At 46.5% G+C, this 17,188-nt stretch overlaps 1 protein-coding gene across 2 annotated transcripts in view; it reads right to left on the bottom strand.

Annotated features, from left to right (window-relative positions):
• The window catches only part of ABCA5 (ATP binding cassette subfamily A member 5), a 510,372-nt gene that overhangs the window by 59,594 nt on the left and 433,590 nt on the right, over positions 1-17,188 (bottom strand). For both annotated transcript variants that reach the window (XM_029599288.1, XM_029599289.1), the window contains 2 exons: positions 16,470-16,545; positions 11,490-11,584 (listed from right to left, as the gene is read on the bottom strand). In XM_029599288.1, coding sequence (XP_029455148.1) covers positions 11,490-11,584; positions 16,470-16,545 — 171 coding nt within the window. The remainder of the gene's footprint in view (positions 1-11,489; positions 11,585-16,469; positions 16,546-17,188) is intronic.

Raw genomic sequence — 17,188 nt, 5'->3', positions numbered from 1 at the left:
TGGGTGTCTAATTGGTAGTTTTAGGTGAATTAAACCTCTCATAAACCTGCTGACAAGAGGTTGTGTAGAGATAGGTGTATCTCCTACCTTGTTATGGTAAGCTGAAATTGCACTTAAATGTACTCTTACAGATGAAGTCTGTAGACCTGATTCTGAAAGATGGTACAAGTAGTCTAGTAAAGATTTTGTAGGGCAAGTGAAAGGATTGATGTCATTTTGCTTGCACCACAAAGTGTATCTCTTCCATTTGGAAGCATAGTTCTTTCTTGTGGAAGGTTTACGTGAAGCTATAAGAATTTGGGATATGTTGGATGAAAGATTGAGTGGTTGTAAGATCAAGCTTTCAACATCCAAGCTGTCAGTGATAGGGATTGAAGGTTGGGATGTCGCAACTGACCCTGATCCTGAGTTATGAGAGTGGGAGCTACTCCCAGGCGAATTGGATCCCTGACTGAGAGGTCTAGCAGTGTGGGAAACCATACCTGTCGAGGCCAGTATGGGGCTATGAGTATCATGGTCCCCTTGTCCTGTTGTAGCTTCACTAGAGTCTTGGTTATGAGTGGTATCGGAGGATACGCATATAACAGGCCTGAGTTCCAAGGGCGAGCAAATGCGTCCTTGGATGGCTTGTTGTTCAGGTTGTATAGGCAACAGTAGTTGTCCACTTTGTGATTCAGATGTGATGCAAAGAGGTCTACTGTTGGTTGTCCCCAACGTTGAAATATCCAGGTCACTATTGTGGGATCCAGGGACCATTCGTGTGGTTGGAATTGACGACTGAGTCTGTCCGCCACTACATTGTGAATGCCTGCTAGGTAAGTGGCCTTGAGAAACATGGAGTTGTTCAAGGCCCAACCCCATATCTGAGCTGCCTCTTGACAAAAGAGGTACGAACCTGTCCCTCCTTGTTTGTTGATGTACCACATGGCTACTGTGTTGTCTGTTTGGATCAGCACAGTCTTGTTTGTAAGGCAGTCCTTGAAGGCATGCAGAGCATAACGTATAGCTCAAAGTTCCAGGAAATTGATTTGAAATGTTGCTTCGAGCTTTGTCCATGTTCCTTGTGTTTGGAGATTCCCTATGTGAGCCCCCCAACCCAAGGTGGATGCATCTGTAGTCAGAGTTATTTGTGGAACTGGTTGTTGAAAGGGTAGGCCCTTGCACAAATTGTCCTTGTTCACCCACCACAGTAGAGAAGAACGTAGTTGGTGGGTTACTTGAATTGGAGAATAAAGTGGTTGAATGGCTTGGATCCATTGTGATCTTAAAGTCCATTGAGTTACCCTCATGGCCAGTCTTGCCATAGGAGTGACATGAACTGTGGATGCCATGTGGCCTAGTAATGTTAGAAACTGTTGAGCTGTTGCTTGTTTCTTGGAGTAAATCGAGCTTGCCAATAGAGACAGTGTGTTTGCTCGATCTTCTGGTAGAAATGCCCTTGAGAGGTTGGTGTTTAAATCCGCTCCTATGAATTTTGGAGATGGTTTGGAGTTAGATGTGATTTTGGATAATTGATGAGAAATCCCATTGAGTGCAGTAGAGCAATAGTTTGGTTGAGAGACTGTATTGCTCCTGTTTGAGATTGGCTTCTGATGAGCCAATCGTCCAGATATGGGAAAACATGTACACCTTTTTTGTGTAGGTGTGCTATTACTGCCAGACATTTGGTGAAGACTCTGGGAGCAGAAGCTAGTCCGAATGGCAGTACTCTGTATTGGTATTGTTGAAGCGCAGATACTTGCGATGAGGAGGGTATATTGGTATATGGGCGTAAGCATCTTGAAGATCCAGAGAACAGAGCCAATCTCCTGCTTGAAGAAGTGGGAGCATTGTGCCTAGGGAAACCATCCTGAACTTTTCTTTCTTTAGAAATTTGTTGAGATTTCTGAGGTCGAGGATGGGACGTAGGCCTCCAGTTTTCTTTGGAATGAGGAAATATCTGGAGTAGAATCCTCTGCCCTGCTGAGAACTGGGCACTGGTTGAATGGCCCTGGCTGTCAGGAGGGTGGATAATTCTATTTGTAATTGAATTATTTGGGAATTTTGTTGTGGGTAGGAAGTCGGTGGGAATTCTGGAGGAATTGTGAGAAAATTTAGTTTGTAACCTTGAGTTACAATGGAAAGTACCCATTGGTCTGTTGTTATCTTTTCCCAATTGGAGTGGATATAGGAAATTCTTCCTCCCACTGGTATGTGTTGTTTGGGGTTTAGGAGGGTGGGTCTGATCTCTGGATTTGTGTTCAAAAACCCGTAGCTGGACCAATCTGTGGAGGAGGCTGGGTACGAGTTGTTCTTGGTTGCCTGGCCTGAGAGCGCTGGGTAGGCCTAGAAGGTCTAGCCCTAGTAGGTTGATTGTAGTACCTTCTTGGCCTGTAGTATGGACGCCTAGGTTCTCTGCGAGGAAAACGTCTAGGGGCCTGATTTGTTGGTTCTTGAGGTAATTGTGACAGCTGTCTTAAGGTCTCCGTGTGATCCTTAAGTTGTTGGACAGCATCCTGCACTTTTTCCCCAAACAAATTATCTCCACGGCATGGCAGATCTACAAGCTTGTCTTGCACTTCAGGTCTGAGATCTGATGCCTTCAACCAGGCCCATCTTCGTGCTGTAATGCCAGCTGCTGCTGTTCTTGAGGCTGTGTCAAAATTGTCATAAGCAGCCCTTACCTCATGTTTCCCAGCCTCCAGGCCTTTGGCAATGATGGTTTGCGCAGATTCTTGGAATTGTTCTGGGAGAGAATTGGTGAAGTGTTCCATTTGCTTCCAGAGATCCCTTTGATACTGTGTCATATACAGTTGATAGGCAGAGATTCTGGAAGATAAAAGTGCACCTTGGTACACTTTTCTGCCTAGGGAGTCCAGAAAACGATGATCCTTCCCTGGAGGAGCTGAAGAATGTGGACGTACCCTTTTAGATTTTTTCTGGGCAGATTCTACTACCACAGATTGATGTGGCAACTGTGCCTTTTGAAAGCCTGGTGCCTGCTGCACTAGGTAGGTAGTGTCTACACGTTTGTTGACTGCTGGAACCGTGCATGGGTGTTCCCACACTCGCTGTTGTAGGTCCAACAGGACTTCGTGGATGGGGATTGCCAGAACTTGTTTTGGTGGGTCCACGAACTGCAGCACCTCTAGGGTATGTTGTCTCGAATCCTCTTCTGATGAGAGCTTAAATGGTATTGTATCAGCCATATCTTGGACAAAACTTGAAAAGGATAAGTCCTCAGGTGGGGATCTTTTCCTTACTTCAGGAGGTGAGGGTTCGGACATGAAGTCCTCAGAAGAGGTACTTGACCTTTGATCATCCCAAGAATCTTCTTCATCCGGTTCTTGATAGGTGGTTCTTGGGGTTTTTCTTATATTTTTGGAAATACCTGATGGTCCAGGTAAAGGGTAATCGATGGAAATCATGGGAGGAGTGTCCTCCATGGTTCTCTGAGGAGTTGTGTCGACAACTTTTTGATATTTTTGCAATAGTCGTTGAAAGAGTGCTAACTCCTGAGGGTCACTATCCTCTTGTACTGTTGTTATCGATGAAAGGATAGGTGGCCTCGATGTAGTTGTCGAGGGTAATGCTCTCGGTGTCGATTCCATCGATGGCGGTAACATCGAAGCTATCGGTATCGATGAATTAGCTGGGATTTGAGCGTATATCGACGTCGATGACGTAATGAATTTTGGTGTCGACGTCGAATCTCTTTGAACCGTCGGAGTCAAAAATGACCCCGGCATCGGTGTGCCCACCGGCATCGGCAAGTTTGCCGGCATCGATGTAGAAAACATCGGCATCGACAATGAAGTCGGTATGGTAAGTTGTTCCTTCAGAGCCTGTGATATCGCTTGTCGGATTAAATCCGACAATTCCGGCCGCACAACCGTTGGAAGCAGAGCGGTTGAGGGCGGTGGCGTAGGCTGAAGCACAAGTTCCTGTGTTGGCTCTGGTGTCGGCAATGGAGTCGAGGTAGGCCGAGGCATTGAAGACTCCGAGGTTTCCTGATGTCTAGGCCGCTTCGCTGTCGAGGGTTCCTGGGAAGCCGGGTCGGACAACGAGGGGCTTCGATGACGGTGTCGATGTTTCGACTTTGATTTTTCTATCGATTTCGTCGACGTCGAGGACGATGAAGGGGACGAGTGATCCCCCGATGGTCCCGGGCGAGGTTTTTTAAGGACTATGCACTTAGTCGCTCCAGCCAGAGACGACTTCGATGACTGTGATGGAGAAGGTATCAGTTGCAGGCTGAATAAATGCTCCATTTTTTCGAGCCTGGTTTTCCTGGTTTTTGGAGTCATCTCCGCGCATTGTGGACAGTTATGAACGTCATGTTTATCTCCTAGACACACCACACATTCGGTGTGCGGGTCTGTAAGAGACATTTTTCTCGTACACACAGGGCATTTTTTAAATCCTGTGGACATCGTGAAATCGACGGCCGTCGATTTGACTGAGGAGAATTTTTTAAGATCTCCGAAATCAAATTTTTTGACTGGGTTACTTACCGGCCGGCAAGAAAAAACCCCGAGAGATTTTCTGTGACAGAGAATGTCAATATCACGACTATTAAGTCGAGTAACAGTTGAGGTAAAAAACTCAATGGCTCCAGACCCGCGATGCTAGCTGCAGCGCGGAAAAACGAAGACTGAAGAGAGACACCTGTGGCAGAGAATATCATAGCATGCTGGGCATGCTCAGTGGCCTCACTGGGCCAGTCAAAAGTTTCTAGAAACTTTGACAGAAAGTTTTCCCGCCTGGGCTCCGTTCAGTGACGTCACCTCATATGTGAGGACTAGCATCCTGCTTGTCCTGGGATAAATAGCTGCACTCCCACTCTCACAGTTCAGATGCCTGACAGCTTAAAAACACAATCCACCTGGCCATTGATATTACCTATTTTAAATGTGGGTAAAGATTATTTTATTGCTAAAAATCAAAAGGCACTTAGCCAGATAAGTAGAACTTATCTCCGCCGTTTAGATGTAAAACTCGTTCTCATGCGTTATCTGGAGGTGACTAATGACTTTCGAGTTTCGGATCATCTCTTCATCTTATGGATCTTAGCGGCCACCACTTAGCCAGATAAGTAGAACTTATCTGGCTAAGTGGTGGCCGCTAAAATATCCAGCTAAGGAAAATTAGTTCTTACCTGTTAATTTTCGTTCCTGTAGTACCACGGATCAGTCCAGACCATGGGTTGAGCCTCCTGTCCAGCAGGTGGAGACAGACTAAAACTGAAAGGGTATCCTATATAAGGACAGAGCCTACCTTGTAGCCCTTCAGTATAACTATTGTCAAAGCAGAGAACTAAACATCATGGAACAAGCAAGTAACAGAAGAACTCGAGCAAACAACAAGAGAACTCTGAAAATTTGAAACAAGAGAAACAGCGAATGAACTCTGTGCATGGGCACTCTTGCTTAAACGTCCACAATCATCACATAGATGCTTCCAGTGCCTCCTATTAAGGAACACATAGAACAGAGGACACAGTATTGGAGGGATAGAATAAGGATTTTCGAGCGGACAGGAAGACAAGAAAGGGAAGGGCGTCTGGACTGATCCGTGGTACTACAGGAACGAAAATTAACAGGTAAGAACTAATTTTCCTTTCCCTGTACGTACACGGATCAGTCCAGACCATGGGATGAACCAAAGCTTCCCTAGACAGGGTGGGACCTTGACAGTTCCACTCGAAGTACCTGCCGCCCAAAGGACCCAAACACTGGTGCCTGAACATCCAGGCGGTAATGTCTAGCAAAAGTATGCAGAGACTTCCAAGTAGCAGCCCTGCATATCTCCTGCGGGGAGACTGATTGGCTTTCCGCCCAGCAAGCCGCCTGAGAGCGCAAGGAATGGGCCTTGAGACCCTCCGGGACCGGACGTCCCTGACAGATGTAGGCCGACAAGATTGCTTCCTTCAACCAGCGAGATATCGTAGTCTTAGAGGCCTGGTTGCCCCGGTTGGGGCCACTCCATAAGATGAAGAGATGATCCGAAACTCGAAAGTCATTAGTCACCTCCAGATAACGCATGAGAACGAGTTTTACATCTAAACGGCGGAGATCCTCCCCACTGGAACTCACAATGTCCGTAGGAGAAAACGTGGGGAGCTCCACCGACTGGTTGATATGAAAAGAAGACACAACCTTCGGGAGGAATGACGGGACCGTCTTAACAGAGACCCCAGAGTCCGAAGAAGGGCTCACGGCAAGACAACGCTTGGATCTCAGACACCCGTCTAGAGGAGCAAATAGAAACCAAAAACACGGCCTTCAGCATCAAATCCTTAAGGGTAGACCGGCGAAGGGGCTCAAAGGGAGCCTGACAAAGAGACCGGAGGACTAGATTCAAACTCCACGAGGGACAAGGGGGCGCAACAGTGGCTTCAAATGTTTGACCCCTTTGAGAAAACGGACAACATCCGGATGAGACACAATCACGTGGCCTTCAAGGCTTCCCAAGAGAGAACCTAGGGCAGACACCTGTACACTGAGCGAGCCAAAGGAGAAATCCTTAGAGAGGCCACATTGGAGAAAAGAGAGGACTAGCGAGACTGAAGCCGAACGTGCCGTAACGCCCACTTCCTCGCAGACCATCTCAAAGACCTTCCAGACCTGGACATAGGCGAGGGATGTAGAAGTTTTGCGAGCCTGCAAAATAGTGTAAATAACGTCCGTAGCATATCCCCTCCATCTCAACCTTCGCCGTTCAAAAGCCAAGCCGCAAGACAAAAGCAATCCACCTGGTCGAAAAATATGGGACCTTGGTGGAGAAGGTATTGAAGATGTCCGAGGCGGAGGGAACCGTCCGACGCGAGATTGACTAGGTCCGCGAACCACGGCCTGCAAGGCCACTCGGGAGCCACGAGGATGACTGGACCGCTGTGAAGCTCTATCCATCTGAGCACTCTCCCTATGAGGGGCCAGGGAGGAAATATGTACAGAAGAACGCCGCGCGGCCACGTAAGGGCCAGAGCATCCACCCCTTCCGAGCAGTGTTCCCTCCGGCGACTGAAGAACCGGGGAGCCTTCGCATTGGTCAGGGTTGCCATCAAGTCTAGGTGCGGGGGACCCCACCTGCTGACGATTAGGGCCATGGCGTCATCCGACATCCGACGGCAGAGACGTTGACGACTCAAGAAGTCGGCTTGAACATTCTCATTGCCCGCAATGTGAGACGCTGCAAAGCAGTCCAGGTGTCACTCCGCCCACGCGAGGAGTCGACTTGCTTTGAGGGCCACCAGCCGACTCCTGGTGGACCCCTGGCAATTGATGTACGCCACGGTGGTAGAGTTGTCCAAGAGCACCCGGACTGCTCGTCGCCAAAGTAGTGGGAGGAACGCCTTGAGTGCCAGGCGAACTGCACGAGTCTCCAGGCGGTTGATGTGCCAGCGAGACTGAGTTGGGGACCAGCGCCCCTGCGTGGTCTGGGACTGACAAACTGCACCCCAACCGGAAAGGCTGGTATCCGTCGTGACTACCATCCACTGCGGGGTCCGAAGGGACATTCCACGAAGGAGTTGCTTGAGAGAAAGCCACCACTGAAAGTCGAGGATGGTAGAGATGGAAAGCGGGAGCTGCATCTGAAACTGTTCCAATACCGGCTGTGAATGGGTCAGCAAAGCCCTCTGTAAGGGAACCTACAGATAATCCCAATCCGTGGGAAGAGGCATGGAGAAGCAGCTCTGAACCTGATCCATCAGCTTGAAAGCTCTCGAGTCTGGCAGAAAAACCTTGCCGACGTGGGTATCGAAGCGAGCCCCCAGAAACTCCAAGACCTGGGTCGGATGGAGATTGCTCTTGGAAAAATTGACGATCCATCCTAGGGATGAGAGAAGAGAAAGTACTCGTTCCACCACTTGATGACATAGGGTCTCCGACTTGGCTTGGATTAACCAATCGTCCAAGTACGGGTGAACCAGCACCCCATCCTTCCGAAGGGCCGCCGCCACCACCACCATCACCTTGGAAAACGTGCGTGGTGCCATGGCAAGACCGAAGGGCAGGGCCCGGAATTGGAAGTGTTGACCCAGGATGTGGAATTGGAGAAATCTCTAATGATCGGCACGGATCAATATGTGCAGGTAGGCCTCCGTCAGATCGAGAGAGGCCAAAAATTCTCCGGGATGGATCGCGCTATCACTGCCCGAAGGGTTTCCATCCGGAAATGGGGCACTCTGAGGGCCCGATTGACCCTCTTGAGATCCAGGATGGGACAGAAAGAGTCGTCCTTCTTTGGGACCACGAAGTAGATAGAATATTGGCCTGCTCCCTGTTCTGACACCGGAACTGGGATGATGGCCACCAGTCTCTGGAGCCTGGTAAGAGTCTGAGTCACAATGGGCTGCTTCCGGTGGCCGCACGGAGAGACCATATATAGGTCCAGGATGTCGCGCGCAAACTCTAAGGTGTAGCCTTTGTCTATGGTTTCAAGGACCCACTGGTCCGATGTGATTTTGGCCCATTCCTCCACGAACAGCGACAAATGACCACCTAAGTTGGGAACGGAGGGATGGACTGGCGGATTCTCATTGGAAGGTGGGCTTGGGCACGGGATGATGGGGGGCGGTATCTCGGAAGGGCCGACGTCCTCGAAAGGACTGGGGCCAGGACTGAGACCTAGAGGAAGTTCCCCTAGAGAAGGCCCCCCTCGCTCTCGGTTGATATCTACGTTGGCCCCTGAAGCGGGTACGAGTAGGGAAAAAGGATCTAGCCTGTTTCGGGCGGTCCTCAGGCAACTTATGAACCTTGTTTTCCCCCAAGGACTTAATAAGCTGCTCCAGGTCCTCCCCAAAGAAAGGGAGAGTACTCAGCTGTGCCTTGGAAGATGAATCAGCCGCCCAGTGTCGGAGCCAGAGGAGCCGTCTGGCCGAGACCGCCGAAGCCATCACCTTTGCCTGCACGCGGAACAAACCGTATAGGGCATCCGCCCCATAAGCTATAGTGCCTTCTAACCTGTCAGCCTGCTCTGCCTCTGCAGGTGGGAGGTCTTGGGTGCTGAGTAATTGTTGGACCCACCTAAGACTTGCCCGCTGCATGAGACTGCTGCAAATCGACGCCCGAACACCCAAGGCCAGGATTTAAAAAATGCACTTGAGATGGGATTCCAGCTTACGATCTTGGACATCTCTCAAGGCTGTAGCCCCCATCCCCGGGATAGTGGTATGTTTAGTGACCGCTGTCACAGAAGAGTACCTTAGGCAGCTTCAATAAATCTAAACACTCCTCCGGGAGGGGATAAAGCTTTTCCATGGTCATCCCAACCCGAAGACCCAACTCGGGGGCCTGCCATTCCCTGAGGAGCATTAGTTTGTGCATAGGGTGGAAAGGAAAAGAGCACGGCAGAGCCCTGAGCCCCGCCAGGACCGGGTCCGAGGAAGCCGGCATTGCCACTGAAAACTCGTCCACTGGGGGACAATCAATCCCCAATTCTTGGGAGATGAAGGGAAGAAGAGGCTCCAGTTCCTCCCTACAAAAGAGGTGGAGGACCCGGGGGTTGTCCCCCTCCAGGGGGGGAGGGACGTCAGCTGAGTCCGGATCCTGATCCGGGTCCTGGGAAGGCAGGGGGCCGGGGGGAGGGGTCCGGCGGGGGGGGGGGGAGGAGTCCCCGGAACCACAGGGACCCACACCGCCCCCTGCCCGCCCAGAGTTGCAGGAGAGGGAGGAACAGGGAGCTGAGGGCCCTTAGCCGGGGGGGGGGGGGGCAGGAGGGGGGGTCCGCCTCCTCTTGTAAACTTGCCAAGTAAGATTTGTGCAACAAAAGCACAAAATCAGTTGAAAAACAGGGTCTATCGCCCCCGGGGGGGGGGGGGGGATGTGGGGGTTCAGGACCTGCAAGGGGGGAGTGCGTGGGACTCAAATTGGGGGGGCTCTAAAAAAATCGGGTCCTGCGCTCAGGCTGCTCTGAAAATGAAGCAGCAGAAAAACCTAAAATGTTCGCCGTTCTTGCGGTTTGACGGCCCGGGAACAGCGTGGCCAAACATTTAGAAGGTCTGGATGGGGTTCCTGAGGGCATCGGGACATCTGAGGAACCTCCCCCCCCCCCCCCCCCCCCCCCCCCCCCCCCCCCCCCCCCCCCCCCCCCCCCGGTAAACAGCGAGAACAAAGTCCCTCTCTAGAGAGACAAGGAGGAATCCCCATAAGCCAGACACAGTGAGGATCTCGGCATGGCTCCAATGTGGGGGAGGAGCAGCACTTAAAATCAGCTGGGCTTCCGGGGCTGCAGAGCAGAGGCAGAGACTGAAGTCTGCATGCTCCTAAACTCTCTCAGAGGCTGTAAAACTTTAAAAGTAAGGTAAAGAACTTTCTCCCTTTATTATTTGTATTCTCCCTTTTTTTTTTTTTTGACAAGACAGGGAAAGGATCCCAGCAGGTAGCCTTAGAAAAAGATTCAGCCCAGTGAAGGGAGAAATTTATGGAGGGAGAGGGAGAGAGAGAGAGAGATGCTGAACAGGGGGAGTGACTGGCAACACCAATATCCACCCCTGCAGCCGAGGACCACCGGGAATAGGGAGCCTAGGCTATATAAAACAAGGGGCAAAGCCCCCCTAGGCTCCCGCAAGAGCAAGGAGACACAAAGTTCACACAAGCTCTATTTTTTTTTTTTTGGCTTGATCCAGATAGCGTTAGAAGAAAAAGTAGAAAGAATCCCCAAAGGGACAGAGAATACGGTAAACAGGGAACCACAGGGTGAGCTGTTCCACCTGCTGGAGACAGACAAATACTGAAGGGTTACAGGATAGGCTCTGTCCTCATATAGGATACCATTTCAGTTTTAGTCTGTCTCCACTTGCTGGACAGGAGGCTCAACCCATGGTCTGGACTGATCTGGGTACGTACAGGGAAAGTTCAGTACAGGGAAAGTTCAAGTAACTTATCCGACTGTCTTTAGCTGGATAACTTGTGAGCAGGCAGTGGGCATAACAAGGCAGCGCTACTTAGCCGAATAAGCTATCCAGCTAAGTAGCGATATTGAGCTTAGCTGGATAAGTTATCTGTCTAGGTTACTGCTTGATAGCAGGACTAAACTTACTTATCCAGCTAAATAGGGATTTATCTGGGGATATTCAGCTGCATAATCGCGCAGCTGAATATCCCATCAAAGTTAGTCAGATAAGTCCATCCGGCTAACTTAGATAACCAACTATGTTTTGAATATCTACCCCAGTGTAGATTTACTGTAACTGCATTATGCATGTATATGGAAATGAATACGATAATATAGTCACATATTTTGAAACACATTCTGATCATCTGCTTTCAGTTTTAACCCTTATAAGCCAATGATATAATGGCTCAGAACACAAGGGCTGCATAATGACAAAGAAGACGAAGAAGTACACACATTCAACCAAATTTAGCCAGGACTAACATAGAAAATAGAAGGCAAATGGGACAGCATGGAATAAAGATCTTCAATTAATATTGTTTCAAAGCATCCTGCTATAAATGTACCATCTGCACATTCACACACAGAAGCTCAGAGTCTAAACATCTCACCACATCTGTTGCTTGGCTCTAGGATCCATGCCAGTTGATGGCTCATCTAACAGCATGATTTGAGGATTTCCCAGGATGCTTAGTGCAAAACATAACTAGGAAGGAAAGAAACAAAGTAAGTAGAATTATACTTGACAACAGAAAGCTGAGTTGCTTATCAGTAGGCGTTCTCCGAGGAAAGCAGGATATCAATGCTCACACACAGGTGATATCATCCGATGGAGCCCGGCACAGAAAAGTTATATCAAAGTTTCTAGAACTTTGACTGAGCCTTAATGAGCATACCCAAGCATACATTTTCCTCATGTCCATAATTAATTAAAGAATAAACCATGAAATGGAGACCCAACTCCACAGGGAGGTAGGCGGGTCTTGTGAGGATTGACATCCTGCTGTCTTCGGAGAACACCTGTCACAGGTAAGCAACTCTGCTTTCTCGGAAGGCAAGCAGGATGGCAGTCTTCACACAAGTAAATCCCTAGCTACAGACAGCCCCCAACAAAATAGGGAACAACAAAAACAGTGCCAAAGAGACAACAACCATAACAATGATTTTGTTGGCAACAGGCTTTTTTTTTTTTTTTTTTTTTTTACAGTACATATCTTAAAAGGGAGCAGCCTGGAACTAAAAGAACAGGCCCTAGACGGGAATAGAGTTGGGTTCTGCACCTCAAACAAGTTCCAGAACGCAGACTGACCAAACCTGCTATTGCGTCGGCTATCCCTGTCCAAATGTGGATGAGTGTCCGGAATTTCACGTTTGCAGCCTTGCATATCACTTCCAAGTGAACTGATCCCAAGTGAGCCATAGACGCTGCCATGGCTTAGATGGAATAAGCCTTGACATGGCCTACTAGATTCAAGCCTGCCTGAACATAACAGAAGGAGATGCAGTCTGCTAGTCAACTGGAGAGCATCTGCTTGGCAATGGCAATCCCCAGCATACTTCGATTGAAATAAAAAACTGAGTGGACCTTCTTTGGCTTCTGTCCACTCCAGATAGAAGGCCAAGGCTCTCCTGCAGTCCAAACTGTGCAAGGCTTGTTCACTTTGGTGAGCATGAGGCCTGGGGGAAAAAGTTGGATCAAGAAGGAATTCTGACACCACTTTAGGGAAAAAACTTAGGGTGTGTACGCAAGACCACCCTATTATGAAAAAACATGGTGTAAGGTGAATAACTCAGAGGCCTGAAGCTCACTGACCCTGCACCCTGAAATTACTGCCACCAAAAATATGACCTTCCAGGTTAGGTACTTCAGGTCACAGGAGCGCTGTGGCTCAAAAGGAGCTTTCATCAGTTGAGATCCCATAACACAGCAGGAGTTCTTATGGGAGGCTTTAAATGAAGCAGATCCCGAATGTATAGAGATGGGCTTACCTTCTACATGGTGATGATATGCACCAATTGCACTAAGGTGAACCCTGACCAAGTTGGTCTTAAGACCAGTGTCAGAAAGATGTAGAAGGTAGTAAAGCAGTTTTTGGGTTGAGCAGGAGAAGGGATCTAAGGCACCTTTGCTCACACCACACAGCAAACTTCCTCTACTTCAATCCATAGGACTTTCTGGTGGATGGAAGGTTGCCAACATAATTAATCTGCCTTGATGCAGCGTTTGCGAAACGTTGACAATGTTGGCAGCTAAGGAAATTCAGCATCTTGAAAAAGCATTTGGTGTACAGAAACAGAAACACCATTAAGGCGCAAAATAAAATAAAAGATAAGTGCATAGTGATTTATATGTCGGGTTCAAGATCAACATTTAGCATGTGATGAAGACGTGTATGTCTCCGCTTCAAATTAAATTATATGTTGGGCATCACAACTGAACTACAGTCGCTGGCAAGATATTCAAGTCTCCGGTTGTTTTAAATCTAGTGTTATAATCTCATGTTATTTCATCGGATTGAGATGTGTACCATTCGATTGTGATTTACACAAGAATTAATAACTGTCCCCTCTGTTAAATCAGCATGCCTCACTCAAGTAAGGGAGAGACCACTGTTGCTGGCTGGACCTGTCCTGTGGAACTCCATGCCACTAAAAATAAGGCTGCAGAGAAATTTAAAACTATTCAAAACTTAACCTGAAAATCTGACTCTTTAAACAAGTTTTTTATAAAGACAAAGAGAAGGAGAAAAACAGTTGATAGATAAGGACGCATCAAGCATTCAGTTTTGTTTTTTACCTACAAATGCATATTAACATTAGATTTGAACCGCTTAACAGTTTCCTAACCAACATATAGGCTTAACTTAACACATAGTTTACCATATTAAAAATATGTTACCGTACTATGATGGCACATGCTTAATTTGTAATCTATACCAATTATAGTTTTTCTTTATTGTGCCTTTCTGTAAACGTTTGTGATGGTGATCTAACTTAACGATGGTATAGAAGAGTTTTTAAAGAAAGAAAGAAAGAAATGAATATGAATCAGGAATGAAGGCATTTTAAAGAAAAAACAAGAGATGGTAAGACCTATGACTGCAACGACTGGGTATTAAGATTCTGGTTAATCAGATATCTTACCAATATTGAGGTCTCCCCTCTCACAAAAATTATTTTATTAATGTTTTTGAGATTAATAAAAATTAAGAGATAGAGGAGATGTATATGAATAAACAACGGTTGTTGTAGACTAGTCATTAAGTCTTTCTACTTGACACTAGTTGCTCCTTAATTTTTGAGGATTTTTCTAGAAGCTAAGACAACATGAGATAAATCTTCAGAAAGGTCAAGAGTTTTGGGGAAGAGAGAGAGATTTACTGCTGTCGGAGGAGGACTGTTTTTAGCTGGTGGTGCAGTGGAAGCTTTCCCTCCTGCCCCATCGTCCATGCCCCGAGCTGACGTCATCAAGCAGTCACGGGACGAATAAGAGCAGTGTCCCAGCCCTGCACACAGAGGGGAAGAGAGAGATTTATCCTCATTGGAGGAGGGCTGTTTCCAGCTGGTTGTGCAGTGGGAGGTTTCCCTCCTGCCCCATCATCCGTGCCTTGAGCTAACATCATCAAGCAGTAACTAGGATGCATAAGAATGGCATCCCAGTGGTATGCTGCCTCTAGCGTGCAGCCAAAGCCACATGCTCCTTCTGGAGTATTTTGCTTCCTCTTGTGACTTGGTTAAGATTGTACTATGGGAAGGAAAAGGTTAGTTCAAATCTAAAAGGTTAGTTCAAATCTAAAATATTTGAACTAACTATCGTTAAAGTTAAAGTATCCATTTGTCCTTCTTTTCTAATATCTATTAACTAGGAAAATAAACATTTTTTGAAATAGCCATTTCTTTATCAGGGGGATAATCTAAATCTCATGAATATATTTTTTAAACAATTCATAGGGTGAAAGCAATCTTGCAACTTGAAAATTAAGAAAACATACATTTTTTGCCCTCTGAACATTTTCTAAAGCCTCTATATTATTATGCAAAAGAAAACAATCTTTAACAAAGGAAGAGGCAGATGCCTGCAATGTAGATACTTGATTAGACAGAGTATGGAATTGGGATCTTCATGAGCCAGAGCCTTGCTGAAACTAAGTGCAATTTTATTTTATTTACCTGTGCTTAATGTAATAGGGTTTTATATTTGCAAAAGATTGTGCCTTGTCTGTTAGAAAGGGGTAGATTTGAACTTGAAACCTGAAAGAGAGCTATTTTGTCTGCTTTCTAGAGCTACGAATTAAAAAAAGATAGCCAATCCTTCTAGCTATTGTTTATTTCCCTCCCTCCCTCCCCCTCTACCCACCCACCCTTGGCATTACTTTCGTATATACTCTTCCCTGGTTTCCTAAATAATTAGTTTCAGTTATCTCATCCCCAATTACTTAGTAATTCCTTACAACCTAGATATAACTTATACTGTCGTATTGCTTGTTAAATTTAGTTTGCATATTCTGCCTATTAATCTTTATTGTATAATTCATACTTTTATTTCAAATACCTATTAAAAATCTTTGCTAGGGACTAACCATACTTTACCTTATCTTTAGGATTGTAATTAAGCAGAGAGAATGGCTTTAATTCAATGCAACAATTGGGGTGCTTATGTCCCAAGGCCTATCAATTGGAGAACCAAGGGCTGTCCCTTTTGCCTTCAGCTGTCTAAAATTAAAATGGAGCTGATCCATCTGAGGGAGGAATTGGCCAGTATTCAATTAACCTCTATTGACAATATTCCCGTAAGGGTCACTTTTTTGGTCCCATTTTGTGCTGAGAAAGATAAAGATTGGGTCTTTCAAAAATATTTTTCATGTAAAGATTTTTCCTTTTGTGGGAAGAGGATTCAAATCTTCCCAGATGTAACTAGACCTACCAAAGTCAGGAGGAAGCAGTTCCTCCAGTTGTGACAGAAAGTTCTTGATTTAGGAGGGACCTTTTATCTCAAGTTTCCCTGCAAGTGTCTGGTTGAATATCAAAAGAATTGGTTTATATTTATGGATCCTGTTCATATGTATTATAGGGATCCATGATAAACATGGTCCTCATGCATTGAGGGCTTCGCTGGAACCCCAAAGATATAGTGACACAAAATAAAAGGAACGCTAAGTCAAATTCAATGGCGGCAGTGACTGATGGCCGACAGGCACCAAGGGTACTGCTACCCGAAAGGGAACCGACCGTGAAAGGAAACTAAGAAAAACGTTGAAAAACCTACCTAGGGACACTATAGGAAGATAGTGATACCCTGTGATGAACAACGCAGTGAAAAACTCCAATGAGAACTTGAAAATGAGAAACCACAACCACTGGGCTCCACTGAAAAACTCAGACTGAAGGGATCCTGCGTAGACGCATGACATTATGCATGCATGGGCATGTTCAGTGATGCTCAGTCAAAGTTCTAGAAACTTAAACATATGTTTTTTGTGCAGAGCTCCATCAGCTGAAGTAACCTGAGTGAGTGCTGCCATCCTGTTTGTCCTCAGAGAAAAAAATATTATCATCATTTAACTAGCGAGTTTAGTATTTCCATACCATACCTTTCTTTTCATTCCTGCTGAGAGCTTCTTAGCTGGTTTCTTCAGATGTTCTGTCAGGTCAAGTGCATTTGAAATTCTGAAGAAATGTGTACAAGAGTCTTGTATGACATATGAAATACTGTATAAATTAATCAATACAAGTATTTACCAAGTCAATCTCTTATTACTGTGCTACTTTCACTTGGCCAACAAAGGTACTATGGCTTTATAGGATATTACTCTGCAATGTTATAAAAGAAAATTAGGTCTTACCTTTGATAATTTTCGTTCCTGTAGTACCATGGATCAGTCCAGACTCCTGGGTTTTGCCCCCCCAGCACATGGAGACAGAAGTTTATCAACAAAAACTCCGCCTTATATAGGATGGTGCCACCTACAGTCTGGCAGTATTACTTAATGTCAAAACAGAATGGATCCAAAAAACCCCAAACTAACTATATACAGTAACCTAACAACCTGAAAACTGGCTCATGAACCCCCATAGGAGTACAGAACCTGAGCTAGATGGAAGAAAACCCGAAGGAATTATCGAGACAAAAAAGAAAACACAGTGCGGACTCTCCATTACCTTCAAATGTCCAATGGCCGGGACTCTGGACTGATCCGTGGTACTACATGAATGAAAATTATCAAAGGTAAGACCTAATTTTCTTTTCCCTGTACGTACCCGGATCAGTCCAGACTCCTGGGATGTACCAGAGCTGTACCTACTTGGGATG

The sequence above is a fragment of the Rhinatrema bivittatum genome, chromosome 4 (assembly GCF_901001135.1).
Source record: "Rhinatrema bivittatum chromosome 4, aRhiBiv1.1, whole genome shotgun sequence".
NCBI classification, from domain to species: domain Eukaryota; kingdom Metazoa; phylum Chordata; class Amphibia; order Gymnophiona; family Rhinatrematidae; genus Rhinatrema; species Rhinatrema bivittatum.
Note: the sequence above shows the minus strand (reverse complement) of the source record. Positions and strands in the feature narration are given on the sequence as shown.